Genomic DNA, 24,036 nt, shown 5'->3' on the forward strand with positions numbered 1-24,036 from the left:
ATACTGTGCACCGCGCCGCCTACGATGCCTTCTCAGTCGCCTTGGCCCACGCGCTCTCAAACGAGCTCTGCGACGGGTCCACAAGCACGATGCTCCCCTCACCCTCACCGTCCCCCAGCCCCAGCACCCGCGACTGGCGCACGCTCGACTCGGCCGCGGTGGTGGTGGTGGTAGCCGTGGTCGTCGAGGGCGCGGCAGGGACCTCGGCGTCGCGCACCTCGTTCTCCCAGTTGCTGGAGTAGACGAGCGCCGCGAAGCCCTCGAGGTCGCGCACCGCCTCCATGGCGGACAGGTACTCGTTGCCGGGGACCCCGCCGCCCACGGCGTGCGCCTGCTTCGTCAGCACCGACAGGCACTTGGGCAGCAGGACCTTCTTCTCGGCGCGCTGCCGCTGCCGCTCCAGGCTGATGCCCACGCCGTTGGCGTCTATCGTGAGTGGTGCTGCTGCTGCTGCTTCCTGTGCGGAGGGTTGGGGTGGCGAGGGCGCCAGGTCAAAGGCACCCTGCGCCAGCTTGGTGTCCAGCAGCGTGCCGAAGCCGGCGTCTAGGAGCTGCGTCAGCACGTGCGTGAAGGTCGGCGACTCGATCAGGTCTGATGTCTCGTCCAGCAGCCGACGGAGGGAGGCGGTGGAGTTGGGTGATGAAGGTGGCTGTTGTGATGATGGGTCCTCGCCCTGGGCCTGTGTCGCGGACGCTGCGCTGTCGTCCAGGATGCCCGACTCCTTGAGTACGTACTCCTCCTTGTCGGGCGGGGGCAGCAGGAAGGAGAGCCACTTAGTCGGCGCGACTGCCGGTGCCGCCGGGTCCGAGAAGGCCGCCGAGCCCTCGACCAGCCGGCGCACCTGGCCCGTCATGGCGGCGAAGGTCTCGAGGGTGAGCTGGTCGCGCGGGCTGGTCTGCCCGAAGACTTGGCGCACGGCGGCCTCGACCCGCGCCGCCACGTCCAGCCAGCCCTTGTTGAGCAGCCACCAACTGAAGGTCAGGTACTTGCGGTTGACCTCGAAGTCGTCGCCATAGGCCTGGGCCGAGTTGTCATCGTCGTTGTTCTCAAGGCTGATGGTCGCCGTGTTGGAACCGGTCGCGAGGGAGACGACGCTGGAGAGGTAGCTGCGGCGGCCGAGGAGGTTGAGCTGCACGCGGGTGAGCATGGTGAGGAGGCCCAAGGTGTAGATTAGGGTGTAGGCCCTTGTTATAGCTTCAGAGATTGTTAGCTGGGCCATTCGCAACGAAATATACAGCACAGCACCACTTACAGCTGATGGTCACGTCACCCCACAGCTGCCGCTTCGTCCTCTTGGGCTTGTCTGGCTGTGGTGGCTGCTCGCCTTCTGACGTCTGGCTGGCCGGTGGCACTGTGATCTGGCTGGCGTGCACGCCACTCTCGCTCGTGGACACGATGCTCCGGCCGTCCTCGTCGGTCATGCCTATTGTCTCGGGCAGGCTCATCGAGTCGCCGCTCCCGCTCTTGACTGACTTGGAGCCATTCCCGCCTTTCATCTGCTGGATTTCGAGGGTAATCTTCTCCACGTCCATTGACTCCAGTATCCGCGTGGTCGCTGTGGGTAGCAAGGCCAGCACGGTGTACGTGCAGTCTTCTTGGTTCTGTTGGAAGCGGCGCCGCAGACTGTGAGGTGGGGTGGCCTGTTAGCACGATGACGACGACACGAGAGGGGAGGGAAAGATAGGACGCACTTCTCCTTGGCTATGCGGTCACCGCTCATGCGCTCGCGGGCATCGTTGAGCTTGTTGAGGACGTACTGGGTGACGACATAGCCGGCACCCACGACGCCCACGCCGATGGCAATGGGCGTTCTGTTGCGACGGAACCACCGCCGCGTTGCAGCGAACATGGCTGGTGTGTCTGCTCACAGCTAAAGACGGTCCAGAGGTAATTGGTTCGAACGCGGGGAGAATGATGTAGCTGAGTCGGCGCAAGGAGGAGACTGCAGCCTCAGACAGGCCGCCAGAAAGTGGAGAGGAACAAAAGGACCAGCTGCCCTACACAGAGCATCAGGGCGTACGACACAATAAAATGACGGTCTGCAGGAGTCGTATGCTGTGTCACAAGCAAAGTGGACGAGTTGAAGTTCCGCCCTGCCCACGTCCAGCCCTTCCCCGGAATTGCCTGCAGCTCCCCAACTTTACCTTGGGCCTCGGCTCCGGGGCAAGTCGCCAATTTGCAGGCGGGAGGCACGGACCTGGCCACGCTAGGCCTCTAGCGCGACGGGACCTAGATCCCTGCTGCTAGAATCGTCTACGGCATGTAACCCTAGTACCTCTGCCTCTTTTGTAACCATGGTGCTCTTATTACTTACCGCCTGGTGTCGTACAGATCTTGTACAATACAGTAGCCTCGAAAGACTTTGACTAGCTGCAGATCTTTTCTCTTCGATTTTCATCAGGTATAAAAGAACGCAGGCTTGAGGCAACTCGATTTACAATACTCTAGATTTCTGATCAAAACCCAAACTTCAACCTCTGACTTCTGGACAGATTACCTACATACTTTGAGACCTCGTATGCTAGTGAGGTGGCTGACATGTGGCATCTTCAAAATAGGTGGTGGCCTACTTCAAAGAAAGGATGAACATCAAGAAAGCCCGAGCCGAGAGACTCGAGCTAGCATTGACAATAATCCTTGTTGCTGAAGTAGTCCCTTGAGCAACGTTTTTGTTAATTAATGTGAGAATTTCAAACAAGCTCACAATATAGTCTCAAAACGTGTCTGAAATTTATAGCCGTCCATAATTCACGCAGCGTTCGTCCCAAGGGAGGGCAATGGCGGATCTAGCATATGATGTTGAGGGCCAAGTGTCGCTTCGCATCGGCTGTATCAGAGACAAGAGAGACACCCTGATCTCCTAAATTTGGTGAGATAGGCTCAGACATGTTGAAGACCCGACCATATAATGATAACAGGTATGATTGGCCACCAACTTTGTGTGAACCAGAATTGACTGTTTTGGGTCTTGTAATTAGACAATTTGAAAGAAAGAGTTTCTGGGGATATAAGTAGTACGAGTTTCGCTTGGATGCGGCTCTGTGCAGTGAGAGCTGATACTGAAGACAAAACTCGCGTCTTCTGGCCAATCGCCTATGGCCGTCAAGCGTGCAAAATATGGCAAGTCCATGCTCGCTCGGTTGTGGTGCGTAATTAGCATATTGTCCCTGTTCTCCGAGGCCATATATCATTTGGTGACAGGAAGAGCGAACGCTGTCCTGAAATCATTATCACGATTTCCGTCTACGAATCTCACCACAGCTCAACCTTTGGACCTTCACCTCAGCATTCTTTCCATTGCCTTATCAGGAACGTCTCTGCCGCCATGCTTCTCCAACCTATCCGCATCTCAAAAGACATAACTCCATCGCCGCATTTCCTCGAACATGTAATATACAAACAGATTGCTATAGGTACCACGCCAGATAACCGTCCAGGTCAGCGGTGGCCCGTCCATGTCATCTCTTGAAAACGGAAACGGGTGCGGGCGGCTATGAGCTCGTATATATACTTCCAGATTGTAGCCTCGATCGCAGGGATTCAACTATCGAAACCCTAACATAGGGTTAAAACATCCCTGGTATTTTTGACCTTATACTTGTAGTGACGTTCTGTGGATTCATAAATCTGGCACTTGCTCTAAGGTGCACATGCTTATGAGGTATCTGCGTGACCGGCTTGGGCTGCATGGGCGACGCATAGTCTTCGGATAGTAACATGATGTCAAGCAGGAACACGCGGATAGGCATGGAATTAAAGCCTCGACAGAGAATTTGATCATGGAATTTTGGGAGGAATTCCGTACCTGCGGTCTCACAAGAAAGCTGATTGATAGCTGAGCCCAACCAAAAAACTGATGACATAGGACGTTGGAGCGGGCGACGGTCCGGCACTTCCTCCGCCATGCCGGATTCCAACATGACCTGGAAGGCCCATGAGGCACCATCGGGCTATTGGCGGATAAATTCCGGAAGAGAACTTCTGAAAACGTACCATGTCTTCCTACCTTTCTCATAGTATAGTCCAGAAAGAGTGTTGGGTTAGAACGATTTCAGATAATCTACCCAGTGCGGAGGATTCGTATCTCAAGGCTTAGCAATCAAGACGAAAACTGTCCACCTAACTCGCTTGCATCTATAATTTTCTTCGAATTTAGATTCGTAGTCGGCATGGGGATCATGTTTTTAATCTGTCATCATGAAACTCGGCTCAATTCAGATACATCGCAAGTAGTCACGAGGCTGCAAGACTGTCCATCAACCACAATTTCTTATACGAAAACATACCTACCTAAGGTCTAATCAAACGTTTGCCACAAAAATATGAGCGTATTGAGCGCAGAGGCAAGGCAGTCATTGCAGAATGGAAACTGTGCTCCCATCACAGCTAAACCTTTTGCTGAACCGCATGTTCATGGAGAGCAGTCCACAACAGTCCTGTCTGAGTTGTACGCTCCATCAGTTACAGCAAAGCTGTGGTCTGTTGCCCAGAAGGCATTACAACTCAATGCCAGCCCACCCACGCTGTTTCCGGAATACACTCACCCAGGTGGCAGCAAATACGTATACCGCGACCTGAAATTTTGGACATCAGGCTTCTTCCCAGGAAGCCTATATCTTCTCCTGGAGCGACAGACCAAGTATCCTCATGTCTTTCAACAACAACTCTCCCCTGTTCATCAACTTCAGCTTGAGCACGCCTGCACCTGGTGGACGGAAACCCTGCACGCCAACGCCCACCTCGCCACGACGCACGACCTAGGCTTCATGATCATGCCCTGGGCCCGTCCCGCCTGGGAGCTCCGCCACGACGCGCGCGCCCTCGAGACGCTCAAGACCGCCGCCGCCACCCTCCACGGCCGCTACAGCCCGGCTGTCGGCGCCATCCGCTCGTGGGACACGTGCGTCACGCGGGCTTACAACTTCCAGGACCCCTCCAAGGAGTTCCTCGTCATCATCGACAACATGATGAACCTCTCGCTTCTCTTCTATGTCGCGGCCCGCACGGGCAACGTCGCGATGCGCGATGCGGCCGTCAGCCACGCCCGCACCACTCGGCGCACCCACGTGAGAGCCGACGGCACCACCGCGCACCTCGCGGTGCTGGACCCGGCGGACGGCGCGGTCCGCCAGCGGCTGACAAACCAGGGCCGGCACCACGGGTCGTGCTGGTCGCGGGGCCAGGTGTGGGCGGTGGCCGGGTTCGCGGAGGTGTGGGGGTGGACGCGGGAGGAGGAGTTCCTCGACACGGCGGTATTGTGTGCGGATGCGTTCCTGGAGCGGATGCCCGAGGATGGCGACGGGGTGCCGCCTTGGGATTTTGAGCCGGCGCCGGAGGGGACTGGAGGAGGGCCGGAGCCGACGGATACCAGCGCAGCTATGATTGCTTCGTATGGGTTCTTGCTTATCTATGAGGCGTTGGCGCTGCGGCGATGTGTGCGCGCGCAGAGGTATCTGGATGCAGCGCTCAGAATCACGAGCGCGGTTTGCAAAGATTACCTCACGCCGCGCGGAAAGTTCGTCCCTCGGGTCAACGGGGCGACGGTCAGGTCAATTGTGGACACGCCTGACCACGGGGCGGAGGAGCAGGATGTCACGGTGGTAGCCTTTGATGTGGACGATGGTGGCTGTGAGGCCATCCTCGACGGCGCCACCATCAATAACTACGAATTCGCGCCTCGGAGATGGGCTAATCACTCGCTAGTGTACGCCGACTACTTCTTTCTGTTGGTCGGGAACAAGCTGCTAGAGATGGGAATTGGTGATGCTCTTGTGAGTTTGGGGGCATAGATAGCATTGCTTGTTCTGGTTGTTTATTTCCCTAAGATAGTCTGGTGGGTCAATGGCTGGTAAACGATGGTTTGAGATATGGAAGCGGTTTGCCTTGACTTTCGTAAGTAGTGACGATGAACGCCTACTAAGACTATGGCATATAGTGGACGTAGATTGCGTTCACGCGAATTCAAGAGAGATGATATACATAGAAAGAGGAATATGGGGGAGACACCGGGAAAGTCGTAAAGAAACACAGAATTTTGACTCCTTTGCTCATATCCAATTACCCTCAAACCGGCTCTTCATTCAGTTGATTTAATCCTTCTGTCGCCTCGTTCTGATCACTTGACTGCGCGTACATGCTGACACGCTTATCTGGCGGGAAAGAGTATTCCAGAAAGAAATCGATATCTTGGAATGCGGCCGCGTCCATGGGGACCATACCATTTCCAAAATCCTGAACGGGATACGGGGCAGGCTGCATGGCTGGTGACTGGATTGCGGTCTGCGTTGCGCTCGCGATTTGGCCCGCCTGGAAGGCTAAAGGCAAGGGAGGAAACGCGAACGATATGCTCTCGGGTGACTCCTCCTCTGCAAGTCTCATGTTACTATGACTGCTGCCGCCAATGTTGGTGCTGTTGCCGCCGTTGATGGGTATTTGTATGTCCACCGACGGCCCACCCAATGGGGTCTGGGCTGCGGCACGGTGGCGATAATCGGTACCAGGCCTCTCTTGAAGGAAAGGACCCGGCATGGCCTGGCTGCGTTTGGTCATGGGATGAAGTGGCTGAGATTTATGGGAACCCGGTATGCTGCTCCTCTGTCTCGCCACTCCGGCGCCGTGAAGTTGAGACTTAGATGAGTTATGTGCGATAGCAGCCTGATCATCGGAGAAGACGGCCTGCCGGATGTCTAGAGAGGCACCTTGTTGTCGAGCCCTTACTAGACGGGAGGCGAACTTGGCTGCGATGTTGTTCTCTAGGTTCCATCTCTTTGAGATCTCCCAAAGAGAGTCCAGCAATACATCAAATTCTCTTGGAAGTGGAATGCTATAATATGCAGTATGGGCTAACAGCATACGGCCGCATATGAATAGACAGAATGCAAACTGAGGATTCGTTAGCGTGACAGGGTTGTCACGTAGGAATCGCTCCACGATAGTAACCACCTCGGTCGCAGCAAGGAGGCAAGTCTCGGCACTGGAGGCAGAAGGGAGACGCACGCCGATGGTTGGCAGCACCGACTGCCATTTGGCGGATGGGTAGGCGATACCCTGGTGGAGAAGTATGACGGCTACGTTGTGAGTAATATGTGCAAGGGTTAAGTTGGGATCCATATTGCCATCCTCATTGAGCGCACAAGCCTCTCGCCAACGCTCAGGTAGGAATATCTTCCACTGTACCAGGCGGAGATCCAGTTGTTTGAAGCGCATGAGCCACATCTGGACGTCCTGTGCCTTGGAGACGTCCACTGCTTGCTGTAGGAAGAATGACGTGACAAGACTGAGACTCTCGGTTGCCTCAATGCAATAGGCAAACCCACCGAGAGACTCCTGGTCCTCACTCTCGACTCTGGCTGTGGGTAACCTCATCTCATTTGCCTGTGCCTTCTGCCTTTGGCGAGGGTCCAAAGATGGGGAGGTTGTGGATGTTTGATCGTACTTTTCCGAGACCCCAAAGAACGGCGTGGGAGTCTCAAGGGCATCGCCCGCCTCCCATAAAGCACCTTCGCAAGGTAGCCTTCTCCTTACATCGGCACTCGTCAGGGACAGGTTCCATCCTGTGGCGATGCTACAGAAACGGTCCATTAGGAACACATTCCAGAATACACGCCTTCGCTCCTCGAGCTCACTCCAATCTCGCGCAGGAGGCAGGAAAGCGACTCTCTTGATCTGGTTCTGGAGCATTTCAGCGGCGCGAGATTGCTCGTCACTTGCAGGTTCGACGCTGAGTTGTAGCTGCTCGACCGTACGCGTCATGCTGCCCACCACAGACCAGGCACTTGGGCTGCGACCACTACCGATGGTGTCGAAGGCAATAATGATGAGCGCCTGAAGGTTTTCCACCGAGAAAGACTGCATGCTCTGCAGGATCACAGTATCGCGACTTCGTTTCGCTTTCTGATCGCGTGCTGCGCTATCTTGACCGAGACGAGGGTCATTGGAGAAACGCGCGCAGATGGAGATGATAGCATGGCAGATTGTGGTGATCTGGCTACGCTGTAATGGATCCTTCATGCGCTGACGGAAATTTCGAACATGCAGCATGGGGATCCAGGGATGGATGAGACGAAAGTAGGTTTCCACAAGTAAGAACAGAACGTCGTCGGGGGGCAATTCGTTGTCGTCACCAGTGGTGATACGGTGTTCTGAATCCATCCTCGACGGTAGTGGGTTTGCTTGATGGTGCTGAACATCGTGAACCCGGGTTGACGTCTCCTTTTCGCTAGGTGGCAGTGCCCATGAATTGCCGTCTCCGGACGCGGAAGAAAGTGTCTTTCGGAGTTGCGCTGTGCACTCCTGCAGCGAGGTCCCAACCATGGAGCAGCCAGAGTCCGGTGGGCTGGGGTTGGATACCCGTTCCGGTGCCACATCGTCAAGTCTACGCCATATCTTGGTGATATTTTGTTGCCACAGCATGCCTTGGCCGAGGAACATGTTCTCGAGCGCAGTGATTCTCTGGCTGAGGTGCTCGATGGCGCCAGACCGCAGTCCTGGCTTGAGCTTCCTTTCATCGTACACACACTCCAGGTCTTGTTGACACGCCTCATGGTCAGAAAATGCAGTGAGACTTCGTGTGGGAAATGTGACTGCTTACTATATCTCTCGCACTGCGAGCAAGGGAGGCGTCTAGAGCATTTTGCTTTCTTGCGCCTGCAGGACTGGCATCTAGCGTGTGGAAATACATGTCAGTCCATACCTTCGAACACATCCCTCCACACCCGCTCGCCCAAGTCCGTTGACAATAGCACTGGTAATATCGGGAAGCGTCTTACGCTGGCCCTTCATACTTGGAGGTCGCACTGCCACCGGTCTTCCTCCTCTTGGCTGGAGGTCCTTCGTCGGCTCCATTATTCTCAGCACCTTCAGGAGCTTCGACCTCTATTTCGTCCTCGACCTCTTCAGGCTCCGACGCTGAAGCCTCGTTCGCGTCCTGGTGGGATTCGCCAAAATGCTGCATGATCACAACTGTCTCTCCTTATCTGATAAGATACACGGCAGACATGAAATCAAGTGGGCGCTGACGAGATGGGCATGCTGATGGGCGATGAAGTGACAAAAAATGCCAATGGGAGAGCCGGTGCAGTGTATGACTTCAGTGTCACGCTCATGCTCTAACCCTTTTTACGACACGCCACTGGGAAGTGGGTCATGTTGGTATGCACAGGGTGTACGTAGGCTGCAAGGCTATTCCATACCGAGAGACAACTCCCGAAGTTGTAGCATATTCCCATGGGGTCCATTGTACTTTTTGGGGAAATATCACACAACACGGTGCTGGTCCAGTCTACATTTGGCATCACCAGCAACTCCAGATTGTCTCGAGACACGGACAAAAGAAGGGGAAGATCATGGTCAAAGTGGCGCAAGCGAATTGCGGGGGACCTGGGGTATTGTGGGGAACCACAGTCATCCATCCATGTGTCCTGTCGGGCGCCGGGTGAAATACCGGAGTGAGATCCGCCCAACACACCATCTGCTCTAATCCATTGGTATGGTTCCGTGTGGCGCCCGGCCTCGCCAAGATGCACAATGTGGCCCCCTCATGGGCAACGATCCGTAAGGAAAGCATTTCAGCAGGACCTGGTGCGGTGAGCTGTGCTCTCGAACGCAGCTTAGAGGAGAAATTACCTGCAATATCGTATTTCCGCGCACTCGCTTCTCCAGATCCTTTGGGATAACAGATGTCGTGGAAACGTGCCCGGCTACGTCTCCATTGCCAGTGGCCTGTCGCCGCTGACCTCGTTGTGACCAGGATTCCAAAGATTCCGGACTTCCAGAGCCTGGGGACACTACAGTAAGCGCGGCTCACTCTAGGTAGAATCAAGGTACCAGCGCCGACCTGTCATTCTTCTGCGTTTCGATAAATACTTGTTCGGATCTTGCCGTCAACTTGGGCAGTCCGGTCTCACCTTGTGGTTGCATTAACCTCAAATATTCGACTGAGTGGCCAGTTGTTAATATTTAAGCCCAGCTGTTGCTAGCTTAATACCCTCTAGCAAATCTTATTGTCTTGCAGTCATAATGGAGAAGACTAATTCGACAATCTCTGATGCTCACGATGAGATCGCCATTGTGAAGGCCCCGATATCGCGGCCATTCGCCGAACCAGAGCCCCACGAGAAGGCAGATGACGAGGCAAGTCTACCCTATTTCCTACTTCCTGTACATACGCTGTCCTCAAAGGGGCTATGAGGCATAGCTACCCAGGTATCGAGGAATTGCGACTGACAGTCCTGCCTGATTCCAATTCTATAGACCGCCCAGTACGCAGGCCACGAAGCCATCTACATCGACGAGAATACCAATCGCCAACTGTTCTGGAAAATCAACAAGCGGATCTTGGCATGTATGCTGGGCACCTACTTCTGCCAGGCTCTTGACAAGGGAACTTTGTCATTCTCCTCTATCATGGGCATCCAGGAGGACACCAATCTCGTCGGACAGCAGTACAGCTGGCTTGGCACCATTCTCTACATGGGCGTCCTTGTGGGCGAATATCCTACCAATTTTCTGCTCCAGAAGCTTCCAGTCGCCAAATACCTCTCAGCCAATGTATTCTGCTGGGGCATCGTCATCGCCTGCTCCGCCGCCTGCAGAAATTTTGGATCCTTAATGGCCGTTCGATTTCTGTTGGGAGTCTTTGAAAGTTGTGTGCAGCCTTCGTTCATCATCATGACTTCCATGTGGGTGAGTTTGAGACGAAATTTGATTCGACACTGGTAGTGTGGCTGAATTCGCTACGTAATACTATAGTATACCAAGAAGGAACAGATGCTCCTGACGTCTCTTTGGTATTGTATGATGGGAGTGCAGCTGATGGTAAGCATTCGTGTGCTTTTCGACATAGCTTCTCAGATCACGCACCAGCTTACGAATCAAAGGTTGGTGGTATTATCGCCTGGGGTGTATCGCACTACGTCGGCCACGAGATATTGCCCTGGCAGCTACTCTTCCTCGTGCTCGGCTGCCTCACCTGCGCCTGGGGCCTCTTCATCGGATGGTGGCTTCCGGACACGCCGATGAAGGCCAAATGCTTTAACGAGGATGAGAAGCGCCTTATGGTCGAGCGCGTCCGCGCCAATGAGACGGGTATTCAGAATAAGGTCTATAAGCGCTACCAGGCAATCGAGGCCATCACGGACCCGATCGTGTGGCTCTACGTGACCCTCCAACTTACCTCGACGCTGGTCATAGGCGGACTCGGTGTCTTTTCCAACCTTATTATCGCCTCATTCGGCTTTACGTACTTGGAGACGCAGCTGCTGAATATTGCCCAGGGTGCTGTGACTATTATTGTCATGGTCGGGTCGGCTGCTTTGTGTACGTGGACTAACCAGACCGCCTGGGTTATGCATGTGAGTAGTTTTACCAAGTTGTCCCATGTAAAGACTCAATGGATAGAGTTGTTACTGACAGTTGCTATCTCTTTAGGTATGGACCATGTAAGAACCACAGTCATCAAGAGCTTCCCTATCTGGGAGAAGTCATTACTAACAGTCTATCAATAGACCTCCAATCATCGGAACTGCTATAATTTACCACATCGAGCCCACAGCGTCCACACGCGTCGGCCTCCTCATTGCCTTTTATTGCATGCAGTTCTACCTGGCTGAAGGTAACATGATCTTCTCTCTCATCTCCCGCAACATCGCCGGGCAGACAAAGAAGTCTACCACCCTCGCCATGACCTTCATCGCGTGGGCCGCTGGCAATATGACTGCGCCACAGGTACGTGTCTTTTCCTGAGCTAATTCAAGCTGAAGCATCCGGAAAGCCCCCATTACCTTTTTCTGTTCCTGACTCTGAACGTCTTGCCAATGTCGTAGATTTTCCAAAGTGGCGATGCTCCTCGCTACCACAAAGGCTTCACTGCCCACTTCTGCCTCTACGTGCTCTTCAACATCACCCTTGCCACCACCCGCATCATTCTAACGAGACGTAACCACAAGAAGAGGAGTATGGCCTCGGCATCTTCAGAGGCTGCGCCTGTCGATGGCGCTGCTACCAACGTGGCGGAATCAGAGAAGATCGGGCACTCAAACGCGTTCAAGGATCTCACGGACACAGAGAATCCAGACTTCAGATATGATTTTTGAGAAGCAATAGAGAATTCTGGAGAAGAGAGTTTCAAGCGAAGTGTGGTGCTCAACCGAGACATTGTTTGGCTTAGAAGAGGATATAGCTGGATGCACATGAGGGTGAAAAAGATTGAAGAGAGAACTGAGAAACATAGAGCCCCGAGCTTTCCGATATCTACGTAGTTGGAGATGCCCACCCCCCCCCCGGGGTTCCCCGGCAAAATATTGTGATTTTTTCTCTCTGCAGCATCATGCTCATTCACCTGTGAATGTGATTTTTATCATTATTTATTCGAAAAAGACTGTTTTATCACTCTATATAACCCAAGAAGCGTTGCAAATGAACGCAAGAGACATAAGCTCAGATAGGCAAATAAAAATATTCACCTAATCGAAGACAGTGGCGGAGAGGTAGACGGGGATAGATTCCGTCGCTAATGAATTTTGATTTTGCTGAAAAATTGGGAACATTGCTCACACACTGCCAGCTTTCCGGCTCGCCACTGTTGATACATGAGACTATAGCCACATGTCTAGAGAGTAAACTGATATTGTGGATTAGTATAGACGCAGGGAAATAAATGTTTGCTGTGTTATGAGTAGTCTCCATCTACTTTGCATTGATGTTCCCCGTCCCGTTAGGCCCAATAGAACCTCCTCCCCAAATAGTGCGGTCGTTATTGTTCAAGAAGCTCCCTTTCCCTGGATATGCCCAGATCAAATCGCCCCAGCCAGGATGGTCAGTGGTCGAAGCGGAGGCAGAACCAGCTACCCGTCAAGATGGTAAGTATACATGAAATAACACAGACAAAAGGTATGGCAGGGGATGGAAAGAATCGTTTTCCTCACGATGTTGTTCTCCACCTGCGGCATCAGAAGTGGCCTTTGCCTGTTCGATGTAGGGGGTATTCAAGCCTCTCTTGATATTGTACTGATAGTAAAGGATCTAGGTTGATCGGTTGGGTCAGTCTGGCAGAAACAGAACAAGCTTCAAGTGAAATCACGTAAGTGCGCCTTGTTTTGACTTTCTCGAACAGGAGAGGTGCGGTTCTTACGTCCCAGACCTTGGGGCTCCCGGCGATACCACGGCTGATATTCGATGGCTGGGCCCAAGGACCATTGACAAGGATGGCTTCACAGCGGTAGAAACTGCGGTCATATGGTACATCGTATCCTAGGTTAAATCGCGCCGCGTATTCGGCCCCTTTGAGCAAGAGGGTATCTAGGATCGTGTAGGAGTCCTTCCACCCTTGAGATTGCATTACACGTGCAGCCTCTGCCGCCCATCCCAGACTGGTCATGGCATGGCCTTGATCGCGGCCCGTCTCAGCACCCTGACCGGTGGTCTGGTCATAGTTGCCGAGGAGGCCACCGCAAGGGTCGTGCTGGTACGCAGCGAGGGCGTAGTTGTACTGTTTGGAGACAAGGCGTGTCAGTGGTGAAGCGACAGCTTGACAGTATACTTCGCGTATCATCCATGAAGCACTTACCATAGATATGTCGTCAAGGTACACCGCAAAAGACAGGAGGGCCTTAATGGTTGCTAGACCATAGTTGGCCTGCCCTATGATGATGGCCTGTCTTGCAAACAGCCAATAGAGCTGATTAGAAAAGCCCCCACCGCCAGACCATTTTGCGCCAGCCTCAACCCATCCACCTTCCCATCGCATGATCTCAGCTGCATTGACGAACAGGTCACCATCAAGGCTGACAAGAAGCGCAGTATCCACTCCGATTACATCGGTCAGATTGCTGCCCCAAGCGTCCAGAATTGTAGTGGCGCGATCCCAATGGCTTTGGTTCCGGGTGATGTACCACATGAGAGCATTTTGCCAGGCAGCACGGGCGTCGAAGGAAAAGCTGGTGTAGTTGCTGCATCCACCCCGGCAGATGACCGGATGTGGACCTTTCATCTGGTACTGGGCGCAGGAAAAATGGTCAGCACAATCAACTTAGACAACGATGCTCAAAACTCCGTAGGGAGAATATGTCTCAAAAGTTATTGGTAAGATGGAAGGTTACGATTTCTCTTACCTCGCTGCTTGAGAATGTATCAGCAGAGAAGTTGAAGTAGGCTGTCTTCCAAGGCTCCATACCGTCCCTCACGCCAAGTCGTATACGTTCCAAATCATCATGTGTATGCCAGAGACCAGGATGAACAAATTGCCCAACTTTAGTCTTCATACCCAGTATGGTATTAAAATATGGCGGAGTGATGGGCCCATTAAGGAAGGGGAGGCCGTTGAGGCCGCCTGTGGCGATTGCACAACCGGCTAGAAACAAACCAGACATCAGAAATGTGAACATATTATACGAAAGACACATAATGTCTCTACTCAGTGCTGCCAAGTGGGACAGAGAATTGCACAGGCTCCTAGTGGGCAAGTTGGGAAAATTTAAGGGTCGTAACGCACATGATACCAATTGGGTCTTTCGTGTACCGCGAAGTCACGTTGCACTTATATGAAAGCTCCAGTACCTTTTGATGGGTAATACGCCGAGTGGCATACTTAGTGCAAAAACCGGCTTCGGGGCCGGGGGATGTACCAGGTGTTCAGCTCCGGGGGACACGCGATTTGAGCGTAGGCTGCAGGCCATTGTGGGGCTACCAAGCATTTTGGGGGCATAAAACAGATGGTGTTCCCTTCATTCGGAGACAAGCTGCGGAAGATCTATTCCTTGTCATTGAATACTCTAAATCTTCATCTCCGGGCTGACGCCCCGTTTGCAGCTGTAAAGTATTTCAGGTGAATAGCAGAAAGTTGTCTGTTTCTTGAATAATCCACTCGAGATGCTGGTGCGTTCGGGCAACGGGTTCTAGCCCGGATGTTGTCCGAGAACAACCCTTCCACGCCAGTGGTCAGAAGAAGTTGCATACTTCCCTGAGGTCTCCATGTTACAGTTTATGAGGAGAAAATGCATACGATACGGGAGATAACGTGAAATGAAGGAAAGGGTTCTTTGATTCGACGTCGCGTCGAAATCATTGTTTTCAAGAATCGTTAGCTTGGAATATCTTCAATTTCTTCATGTGCTGTCTCGTGCTTTGGACATTGTTCAAGTCCGATGTCCGATAAAGTGTAGTAGCTTGAACTGTATTGTGAAAGTAGCTTGTTCGAGACCAGCTGCTTATAATTGATATTCTTTCACATCGATCAGAGGATTGCCTCCCGTCGTTGACCAATTTTTACCAATTTGGAGCAGATTTCTGTCATTTTGTCTTATGCTTCCTACGTTTTCTTAGAAGCATGTTCGTGGACTTTGATGAACCAGCCTGTGATCGTTGCGCACTGAGTCTACCCTGTTGATATACGACAGTAGGCAATGCTGTTGACAGAGTTGCAGTTCAGGATGATAAGTCCTCACCGCTCTAGTGACTTTTTCATGGTGACTCCGGCTTTGAATTTTTGATGGCACAATGCATGCTCGCCCTGCGCATACTGCTTTACGCATCATACCGAATTGGACGAACATGAAGCAGTGCAATGCAAAGCACAACCCTTAGCCCCAAAGAAGTTTCGCGACGTCTTGCCAATCCTCAAATCCGTACACGAAAGGTCCATTCCCACTCCCAACACCAGTATGCCCTTGCCAACCCAGGCCTGCATCGATGACGTCTATTCCGTACGTCCGAAAGCTTTCCGCGGCGCTGCCGTTGATCCCAGCAACGACGCCAATATTCGTCGGCCCCTCCCACAGGGGCTGCAGGTCCGCATCCCCGTCCGACACAAAAGCCACATTCCTCACCTCCTCAGACGTAGATTCTAAGATTCTCTCTATCAGCTTCGTCTTATCACCACCAGAGAATAGCTGTGTGTCATGATTGAGCTGCGAAGTCGCGAGGGTGTTCGCCGGAAGTATCTCAGGACAGTACGTCTCGATGTCTTTTACGACTTGAGGACACTCGCTCGCCTCTTCTAAGACCAGTCGGATCCACGACGGTGACCAGTTGAGACTGACGACATTTAGCTTTACGCCGCTCTCCTGCGCTGCTGTAGCAAAATTGCACCACCCAGCGCGAAGTGTTTGGTTCTTGGCGAGTTTGACCAGCTCATCCTGTTTGGTCGCGTCGAATACCCCGAGGTTCTGGACCCAAAGAAAGGACCATTGCTCTACGGCGCGCAGGGCCTAGTTTATCTCGTTAACGAGTGAGGCAAAGACGCGTATCAAGTGACTTGTCACTCACCGCATTGTTTGCGTATTTAATCGCCTCCTCCAAAGACGTGGGCTCGTCAACAGTAACAGACACAGCATCGTACACCGTGCCGTACGTAGTCTCAATGTTGTCCCAGGATGGCACGGAGGTAGAAGCGTTGGCAGGTAGGCTGGCGTACGCCGCATAAGCGAGGGACGTGTAGGCGTCCGAGGTGACGATGGTGCTATTTCACTTCCATGAGCTTCTCGGGATGATTCCGACACAAATAAAGCGAACATGGGAAGCTCACTCACCCGTCAAAATCCAGGAAAATTTGGAGACCCGAGGAGGAGTTCTTTAGGTGTCCAGTCTGGGCTAGCGCTGCGCCCGCGCTTAGCATCAAGGACAGGCTTGTAAATTGATTCATCCTCGACATATAGACAGCAGCGTTGCTTATAATGTGTGTCGGGCAAGTCGCATCATATGACCGCCCAGACTTGAAGAGAATGATGCGCTTATATTAGATGTGGGTCCTGGTAGGGAAACGCAATCATTTGACTCAGCAACGCAATGATTTCCCACTTAATTTTCAAAGTCGATGACTCCGCTTGGCAATGATACTAGGTAATTGATGTTTAGAGCGTAACATACACTACTGAAGCTTAGCATAGCTATATGCGGTATCGGCGAAAGAACTACGCCTTCTCAACAAACATCAAATATTATAGATACCTGCGCCGTGTGTCCCTGGGTATGCCTTTTGAGATTCTACAGTTCTTTCAGGCCACAATCTCGGTATTGGCAGTCTTGATGAAGTTTTATAAACTATTTCATTTGGTCATGACGGAACAGAGCTTCTTATACGTCCAGTCGCCACGGAATCATCAACTTTCTTCAAAGTTGACGTCGGCCAAATGACGTCGAACACATGAGCGCAACAAAGGCAGATGCATTACAACAGTTGAACATGGGGCTGTTCGCCTCTGACTTCCAATATACTAGGTTGATCAATGCAAGGCGTGTCAGTCACTATCCTTTCCACCCCGTCCTGATGAGCCCACTGACAGTATTATTGACTTTGGCATGGGTGCCTTCCTTTCGGTGGGTATGGTTGAGGAGCTCTTGACACAAGAAATATCCTCATTAGCGTCTCCTTAGTTTGTCTTGAGTGATGAATAACACATAATGCCCAAGGTCTCCTCATCATCGTTGTTTCTATCTTGGGGAGCCGCATTGCGGTAGTCAAGAGTGTAAACTTATGATGGCATGGAAGAGATCTTCAGAAGTGACTGAAATCGTCTGAAAATGGCATGCAATATAAAAGAAAGAGTCTGTTAGTTGGCGTTGTTTATGTTGCGATAATGGATGGCTTAGATGAACTCCAGATCTTAGTCAATGACCAAATGTCGCGTTTATTTGTAACTATTCCCAATCTTTGTCTCAAAAACAAATTTGTATGTATCATACAAGCCTGACTTTCAACTCTAAATAAGACACAACTAAATGGCATTCAATGCCTCTTCTTAGCTTACCAGTTGTGCTGAATTTGAAAACGCAAATTGTTGTCCCCTTGCTTGCTTACTGCCGCTTCACCAACCTCAAAGCGTACTTCTCAGGCTCACGGAAATTGATCGTAATTTCCGCTTTGCTTTCTCTCGTCCATTCCCAGATCCTGCTCCGGGTGATCTCCGGCGTTTCTCCCTCGAGCTTAACCGCCTCCAGTCTATACAACCGCAGCACGTATGACACGACGGCCACGAACTCAACCTGTGCGAACTTCTTTCCGGGACAGTTGCGCGCACCTAGTGACCACGGGAAAAAAGACTCTTTGGCAACAGGTGGGGGCGCGACTTCCTCGAAATCAAGCATATTGCCTGATTTGTGGGTCTCATCCACAGCATCAGCGGAAATGGCAGACTCGGACGGCTTTGGGGCGGACAAAATCCAGCGCGTTGGCCTGAATTCTTCGCTGTCGGCGCCCCAGTACTCAGGAAGCAGATGCACCGCGAGATTGGACATGTGAACCTCAGATCCTCCGGGAATGAATATCGTGCGGCCATCGACACGCAGCTCTTGGCCCCTGCCGAGAACGTCTTTTTCCATGTCAACGACAGGACTGTAGAGTCGGAGCATTTCGTACTAGACGCGGGCGATTTAGCAGGTCAGGATTATGAAGAGCTGTGATTACGCGGAGCAAAAATCTCGCAGCATCACACAAACAACGTACCATGAAAGCCAGACAGCGCTTGAGCCTATAGAAGTATTGCTCATACTCTAGGCTGGATGTGTCTAGTGGCAACGTGCCATAGACATGGTCTACTTCCTCTTGAAGCCATTCCTGCCATTGAGGTTCGACTGAGAGGATATGAAAGCAGTAGTTCAGAGTGTGTGCAGTAGTCTCGTGACCTGCGATGTTATAGTCGAACATGTTCGCGAAGATCTCGTCATCCGATAGCCCTCCGCTTCCATTGGCGTCTAGTTGTCCGAAGTCATCACCAGCGGGAGACGTTTTGGCTGTTTTTTCTTGTCGCATCTCGACGGATTTGGCAATCATCGCGTTGAGGAAGATGTTCTCATTGGCCCTACCAGCGGCCACTTCGACCTTCCTCTCTTCGACCAGCTGTCGCATCTGCTTCCGGAATGCTTGCGACGCCACAACATGGTCTCGGAACAATTTTGGCAAATACTTGATGTGGTTGGGACCGAGGTCGTACATCCACTTTGGTGTCGTGCCTAGAAGACGAATGCTGGTAAGAAGCACAGCAAGATTGTCACGGTAACGCGCAGAGAAATCGTCGTCGGCCTCGCTATCCTGGCCCACTGCTACGAATTTCCACGAGTAACCCAGCCCGGCTGCTGCGAGGACATTAAGTGCGAGAGTCATTGTGTCTGAACAAGAGCTCCTAAAGCCATCAGTCCCATGCTGGACACGAAATAGTTTGATTGGTTAGTGTTCAGTCGTGATTCATCGCTCGAGCGAGGGTAGCAGGGAAGTAATCTTACAGAAATCCACCACTGAGTGAGTCCGGAAGCTTGTGTCAGGGACTCTTGCCAGACAATCTTCATGTTGCTCTCATTGAAAGGAGGAGCAGTAATACGTCTGTGCCGTTGCCAATCCGCACCAAACGCGGAACTGACACTTGGCTTCAACAACTCGGGCATCTGCTCACATCCCTCCAAATCGCGCTCGAAATGTTTCTTCCTTAGGTAAACCTGTCTTATAACGTCAAGGTCTACTGAGTATATCTGCTCGGAATCAGCTAAAACCATTTCGCATTTGACCGCTGAGATGTACCCCACCTGCAATTTACGGGGGTTAACAACCACAAACACTTTCCCCTTCTCCTGAAACATCCGGGCTTTCTCCTCCAAAACCCACATGTAGCGGTTGTACCGCACCCATGAGCCCAGCCCAAACGGCGCCTTGAGCAGAAGCGGACCAAGGAGCGGCGAAAGTGCAAGCCAAGGTAGGCTTCTGCTATACACTGGGCTGCTGACGATGGGCAGTCCGGTCTTCTTTGCTGCAATGTAGTTCTGGGTGAAACAGACGATGCTGCTGAATAGCTGCCACAGAGGCGCTGCGAACAGCAGAAATACCCATACTGGCCACATGACCGGACACTTTGGGCAATTTATTTGAAAACGTTCGGAATAGCGATTGCATACAAATGTTGGGAGGAGTCGATATCTATCCAGACCTCGATGACTGACGACGTTGGCAAAAGTTCTAGGTTACCTGGAACGCGTGGAATGAGAAGATGAGTTTGTTTCTCGGGGAGCCTTTTTAGAGCTTTCGGAAGCTTGGAGCCAAGGAAATGAATGGCGAGCATCGAAATTCACAGCTGCGTACGAAGTGGGGAGCATTGTTTGAATGAAACCCTATTTGGCAATTTAGGCTCCCGTATTCGTAAGATGCCTACAGCTATATTTCGCATTCGCTCTCATAACGGCATTTATCAGAGTTAGTCGCGGTTACAACGGTCGGTAGCTTGAAGATCCCGATAAGGCTCAGGAGAAGAGGCTACGACTCGCAGCATCGTAACCCAGTCTGCCATTCAATTTCGATCGCAACAGCTGAGCGATCTTGTCTGCGTCACGAAATTAGGAAACAAGATGTGAACCATCCTGTGGTAGTCACAGAACTTGCTAGTAGCAACTCAATGATGCGATGCAAGTGGTTGCTACATTTTATTTAGATTAATTGGACGGGCTATTTTCGAGAATGCAGCGACAAATAAATAAGGGTTCTGAATATTGAAGAGACCATAATCAAGTTCTCAATATATAGGATTGAATAAATTCTTATAAGGAAATTTGCAGCTAGACTCAAGGAGCGCCTACGACGTATCAGCTGCCTTACGGGGATATCTCCCTGTAGTGATGTTGTGAAGTGGGCGAGATCGTCGTTTCTGTCTTTCGTCTCCTAGGAACTCCAATTGACTAGTCAACGGTCAGTCGTCCCGGGAGCTGACGCAAAAAGAGAAAGAATAAGAAAATGACATTTTGAACCCTAGAATGTTTCTTCTTGTGAGCAATAACAGGGCGCGGTCATTGTTTCCCTAGTGTCTTCTTCTCACTTGAAAAATACCCTTATGGAAGTGGGCAGATCCTGGTTCCCCTAGTGAGACTTAAAGGGATGCAGTCGAACTGTTCTGAGTCTGCAGTTGTTGAAAAATGTTTCCGGAGCAGAATAGACTTCGCTAACAAGGCAACATCCGCGAGAAAAGAAACCAAGGAACCGGGACAATCATGTCGTCTACACACCCCATTGCTCACACTATCTTGAACACAATGGACTACCTCCGGCTGTCTCGGAAAGATGAGCCTCCAATAGATTTGACTGGGCACCTATTGCCGTTTCTTCCGATGATTCCATTCCTTTTACGCTGAGGCTGAACAACCCCAAGGCTCGGCATCAAGTGAGACACCCTCCTCGGGGGTCTAACAAGTCTGTAGAGAGCAATCTGACATCATCGTGAATTTTCATGACAAAGACTTTCATGTTCTTCGGTAGGCTTATTCCCAATAGAGCATTAAATAGTACGGACGTGTGGGCACTTTCGAGAGGCATAGATCAGTCCATGAACCATTGCACTTTAGTCCAGGTCTTAGCTATTTCTCTGGGGCATTTGACAAAAGCAACAATACCGTTGGATCATACTGGCATATATGCTCGCAGAGTCTTAATTGATAATGCATGATGGATTCTAGTGAACCTGGGCCCAGAGATGGTCCACAGAGTGGAATAAATTCTTCCAAAATGTCTATTCCGACAACGGCACCTGCTGAAGTTTTAAAAATGAGCTGACGTAGCACTTCTAACGATTCTGAGCTTAGCCAGCGATTTCCGGGAGGAATTCAATAGCCGGTGATGACATGGTGTTCTAGTCATCGCGGAGTTGTAACTGCGGGTGTAACTACTTATGGTGGTGTGTAAGATATATCCAGATGGGGACTATGAGTGACGAAAAGGGATGAGCTGCCCAATGCCCATGACTAAGTCGGGTGCTTACTTGCCTTTCTTACTGATCACGGCTATACCAATACGGCTACGTCGTGGAGATTTCAACCAGTCAGAGGAAATGCAGTGCAGAATGGAATATCAAAGCGATTCTGTGCCCCTTACCGACATCCGGTATTGATGGTGTGGGCAGCAATCTGCGAGACGTGGAAGATTTCATCAGAATTTGCTGGAGTCCGACAACCGAGGAGCACCGATGGCTTCATGACGAAAGGGAAGGCTGAAGCCCTTCCGCAAGCGACATTCGAAAAGTATAAAGCTTCGCCTCGTCCGCGACGAACATCTTCCTCAACCCATCACCTCATCAATCACGCCTTCACTCCAATCAAATCCAGTTCACAAACACTACAGAGCTCAAAACCTTATAACATTCTTCTACAAGATGTATTTCACTCGTGCCCTCGTCTCCCTCGGCCTTTTCGCCACCGCCACGCTCGCTTGCACCTCAGGCGAGTGGGGATGCGGCAACCAAAACGGAGTTCAAGGACCTGATGGTGCCGTCTATGTCTGCAACGCATCCGGCAACTGGGTTCTTTCTGCTCAGTGCGGTGGAAAAGATTGCTGCCAAATCAGCGACGATCACACCAACGCTCACTGCATCTGCTAGAGCAGTGCGAGATGTACTGTTCTCGATTGCGGAGTTCCTCGTAAGCATCTATATCTGAGTATATGAGGCTTCAGCTTTCATATTTTGAGAAGCATCTCAATTGACCAACCAATATTATTATAGGAAGGTGGCTTGATCAACCATCATTCGGATGAGCATTTGCGAGGGCCAGGCACACAAGATTAGAGCGCCAACATTATTTACTTTCATCCCGTGGAGGACACGCTCTGAGACAAAAGCCAACATGTGGCACGGTTTCTTTTCATCATCTCGGCATATCTGGTAGAGTAGGCCTACGAATATGGACGCTCGTTTGAATCCCAATTGAAGACCATTGTGCATCCAGGCCCTCATGTGACAAACCTTGTTTTTTAATCCGCCCGAAATTACTCAATTGCGTATATTAAGAGAAGAGGCTTGACCGAGTAGAACGGTGTGTCCAGTAGGCCAACATGCTATCGCTAAAATAGACCATACGGATATCGCCCAGTAGCGGGGATGGGCTTCATCGGATCAGACCTTCGAAATCGGATCGACTTGAATGAGAATCTACTAAAAGCCTCGTCGGACATAAATCCGGTTGGCCGTGAAGTTTCATCAATAGGTTGATCCTCAATAAAGAACAAAAAGCCCCAAATTGAAACAACACAGATTCCAGCCCATGCAAAATTGTCGAACATTCTTGTCGAAAAAATACACTTTATTGAACAGGAGAATGGTAATCTTAATCATAGTTTCTGGCATGTTAAGTATGACAGAGGAGAGCTATATTAGCTGATTTAAAGTTTCACATTCTATTATTTTAGCTCCAAGTGCCTCGAGAATGCTATGTGCTCTCTTGACGTGGAAGGTTTGTATAAACGGCGAGTGAATATTGCATCCTTATTGCGGCGTCTATCGTATAACGATTTATACCAGAACTATTAGCATCCACCCAAACCACAATGCTGAGACAACGAGTTGTGACCCAGGTCACAATGAGTGAAACAATGAGTTGTGTCGCTTTTCGATAAGCCATGAACCGGATATAAGTAGCAACGCCGGCCAATAGCAGGAACACAACGAAAACAACGATCGAACTGGTGGTTGTAGCAGAGATAACTCCGACTGAGTCGTTCGCGGCCATTTTTCGGAACTGGTAAGGGTCTTCGTAGATCAAGAAGAACGGAGAATAAGAAGAAGAGGAGAAGTGCCGTGAGTGGGGGACCCCAAGCAAGATCAAAGGGTTCGAGAATTATCAAGGCCTGATATCTATGCAGTATGGCGTAAGCTTTTTGATAGCTCCAGTGATATACTGAGGGTTGGCCACCGATCCTTCATCTGAATTCCTTTCAGTACGAATATAATTGATTCGTAATGTAGACTCCAAATTGCAGTTTGCTTTTCATCAGCACTAAATAATTTCCGGCGCGGTATCTGAGAAGTCGGTTACTGATGCTCCAATGCGAGGGCAGCTTGCCGATAGTAGTCTGTTACAACCTGTCCAGAGAATTGCCAGAGCAGTGAATAGCGGCGGGTTGTGGGCGATGGTGAGAGTCAGAATTGCTTGCCAGTAGGCTTATTCTGGACCGCACAGTCCAACATCCGGGCATCTACTCACTGGTTGATTCTTGATTGCCACCATGTGGCATGATGCACGCATGGGCTGGATCATCAACAGTGCGGATCTTGTTGGCTGTAAGGAAGTTAATAGTGTAAC

General features: G+C 51.2%; 8 protein-coding genes across 8 annotated transcripts; 3 read left to right on the plus strand and 5 right to left on the minus strand.

The window, feature by feature from the left end:
• Positions 1-19: 19 nt before the first annotated feature.
• J7T55_007852 (uncharacterized protein) lies at positions 20-1,849 on the minus strand (the record flags this gene model as incomplete). Its single annotated transcript, XM_053130987.1, has 3 exons — positions 20-1,194; positions 1,253-1,623; positions 1,692-1,849. 3 exons carry the CDS (start codon positions 1,847-1,849, stop codon positions 20-22), a joined length of 1,704 nt encoding a protein of 567 aa, XP_052990688.1.
• Positions 1,850-4,322: 2,473 nt separating this feature from the next.
• On the plus strand, positions 4,323-5,789 carry J7T55_007853 (unsaturated glucuronyl hydrolase; the record flags this gene model as incomplete). The annotated part of the gene is made up of 1 exon (XM_053130988.1): positions 4,323-5,789. One exon carries the CDS (start codon positions 4,323-4,325, stop codon positions 5,787-5,789), a length of 1,467 nt encoding a protein of 488 aa, XP_052990689.1.
• Positions 5,790-6,063: 274 nt separating this feature from the next.
• Positions 6,064-8,953, minus strand: J7T55_007854 (uncharacterized protein; the record flags this gene model as incomplete). The annotated part of the gene is made up of 2 exons (XM_053130989.1): positions 6,064-8,525; positions 8,797-8,953. The coding sequence occupies 2 exons, from the start codon at positions 8,951-8,953 to the stop codon at positions 6,064-6,066; spliced, it is 2,619 nt and encodes an 872-aa protein (XP_052990690.1).
• A 1,064-nt stretch (positions 8,954-10,017) lies between these two features.
• On the plus strand, positions 10,018-12,092 carry J7T55_007855 (llantoate permease; the record flags this gene model as incomplete). Its single annotated transcript, XM_053130990.1, has 7 exons — positions 10,018-10,158; positions 10,252-10,683; positions 10,750-10,815; positions 10,878-11,351; positions 11,428-11,438; positions 11,505-11,724; positions 11,823-12,092. 7 exons carry the CDS (start codon positions 10,018-10,020, stop codon positions 12,090-12,092), a joined length of 1,614 nt encoding a protein of 537 aa, XP_052990691.1.
• Positions 12,093-12,684: 592 nt separating this feature from the next.
• J7T55_007856 (uncharacterized protein) lies at positions 12,685-14,168 on the minus strand (the record flags this gene model as incomplete). Its single annotated transcript, XM_053130991.1, has 5 exons — positions 12,685-12,842; positions 12,924-13,020; positions 13,130-13,486; positions 13,565-13,993; positions 14,109-14,168. The coding sequence occupies 5 exons, from the start codon at positions 14,166-14,168 to the stop codon at positions 12,685-12,687; spliced, it is 1,101 nt and encodes a 366-aa protein (XP_052990692.1).
• Positions 14,169-15,575: 1,407 nt separating this feature from the next.
• Positions 15,576-16,609, minus strand: J7T55_007857 (uncharacterized protein; the record flags this gene model as incomplete). Its single annotated transcript, XM_053130992.1, has 3 exons — positions 15,576-16,202; positions 16,261-16,453; positions 16,524-16,609. The coding sequence occupies 3 exons, from the start codon at positions 16,607-16,609 to the stop codon at positions 15,576-15,578; spliced, it is 906 nt and encodes a 301-aa protein (XP_052990693.1).
• Positions 16,610-17,787: 1,178 nt separating this feature from the next.
• J7T55_007858 (cytochrome p450) lies at positions 17,788-20,246 on the minus strand (the record flags this gene model as incomplete). Its single annotated transcript, XM_053130993.1, has 4 exons — positions 17,788-18,348; positions 18,437-19,132; positions 19,213-19,787; positions 20,186-20,246. The coding sequence occupies 4 exons, from the start codon at positions 20,244-20,246 to the stop codon at positions 17,788-17,790; spliced, it is 1,893 nt and encodes a 630-aa protein (XP_052990694.1).
• Positions 20,247-22,112: 1,866 nt separating this feature from the next.
• J7T55_007859 (uncharacterized protein) lies at positions 22,113-22,337 on the plus strand (the record flags this gene model as incomplete). The annotated part of the gene is made up of 1 exon (XM_053130994.1): positions 22,113-22,337. The coding sequence occupies one exon, from the start codon at positions 22,113-22,115 to the stop codon at positions 22,335-22,337; it is 225 nt and encodes a 74-aa protein (XP_052990695.1).
• Positions 22,338-24,036: the final 1,699 nt, after the last annotated feature.

The sequence above is a fragment of the Diaporthe amygdali genome (genome assembly GCF_026229845.1).
Source record: "Diaporthe amygdali strain CAA958 chromosome Unknown NODE_25_length_736740_cov_64_583793, whole genome shotgun sequence".
In the NCBI taxonomy this organism is placed as follows: Eukaryota; Fungi; Ascomycota; class Sordariomycetes; order Diaporthales; family Diaporthaceae; genus Diaporthe; species Diaporthe amygdali.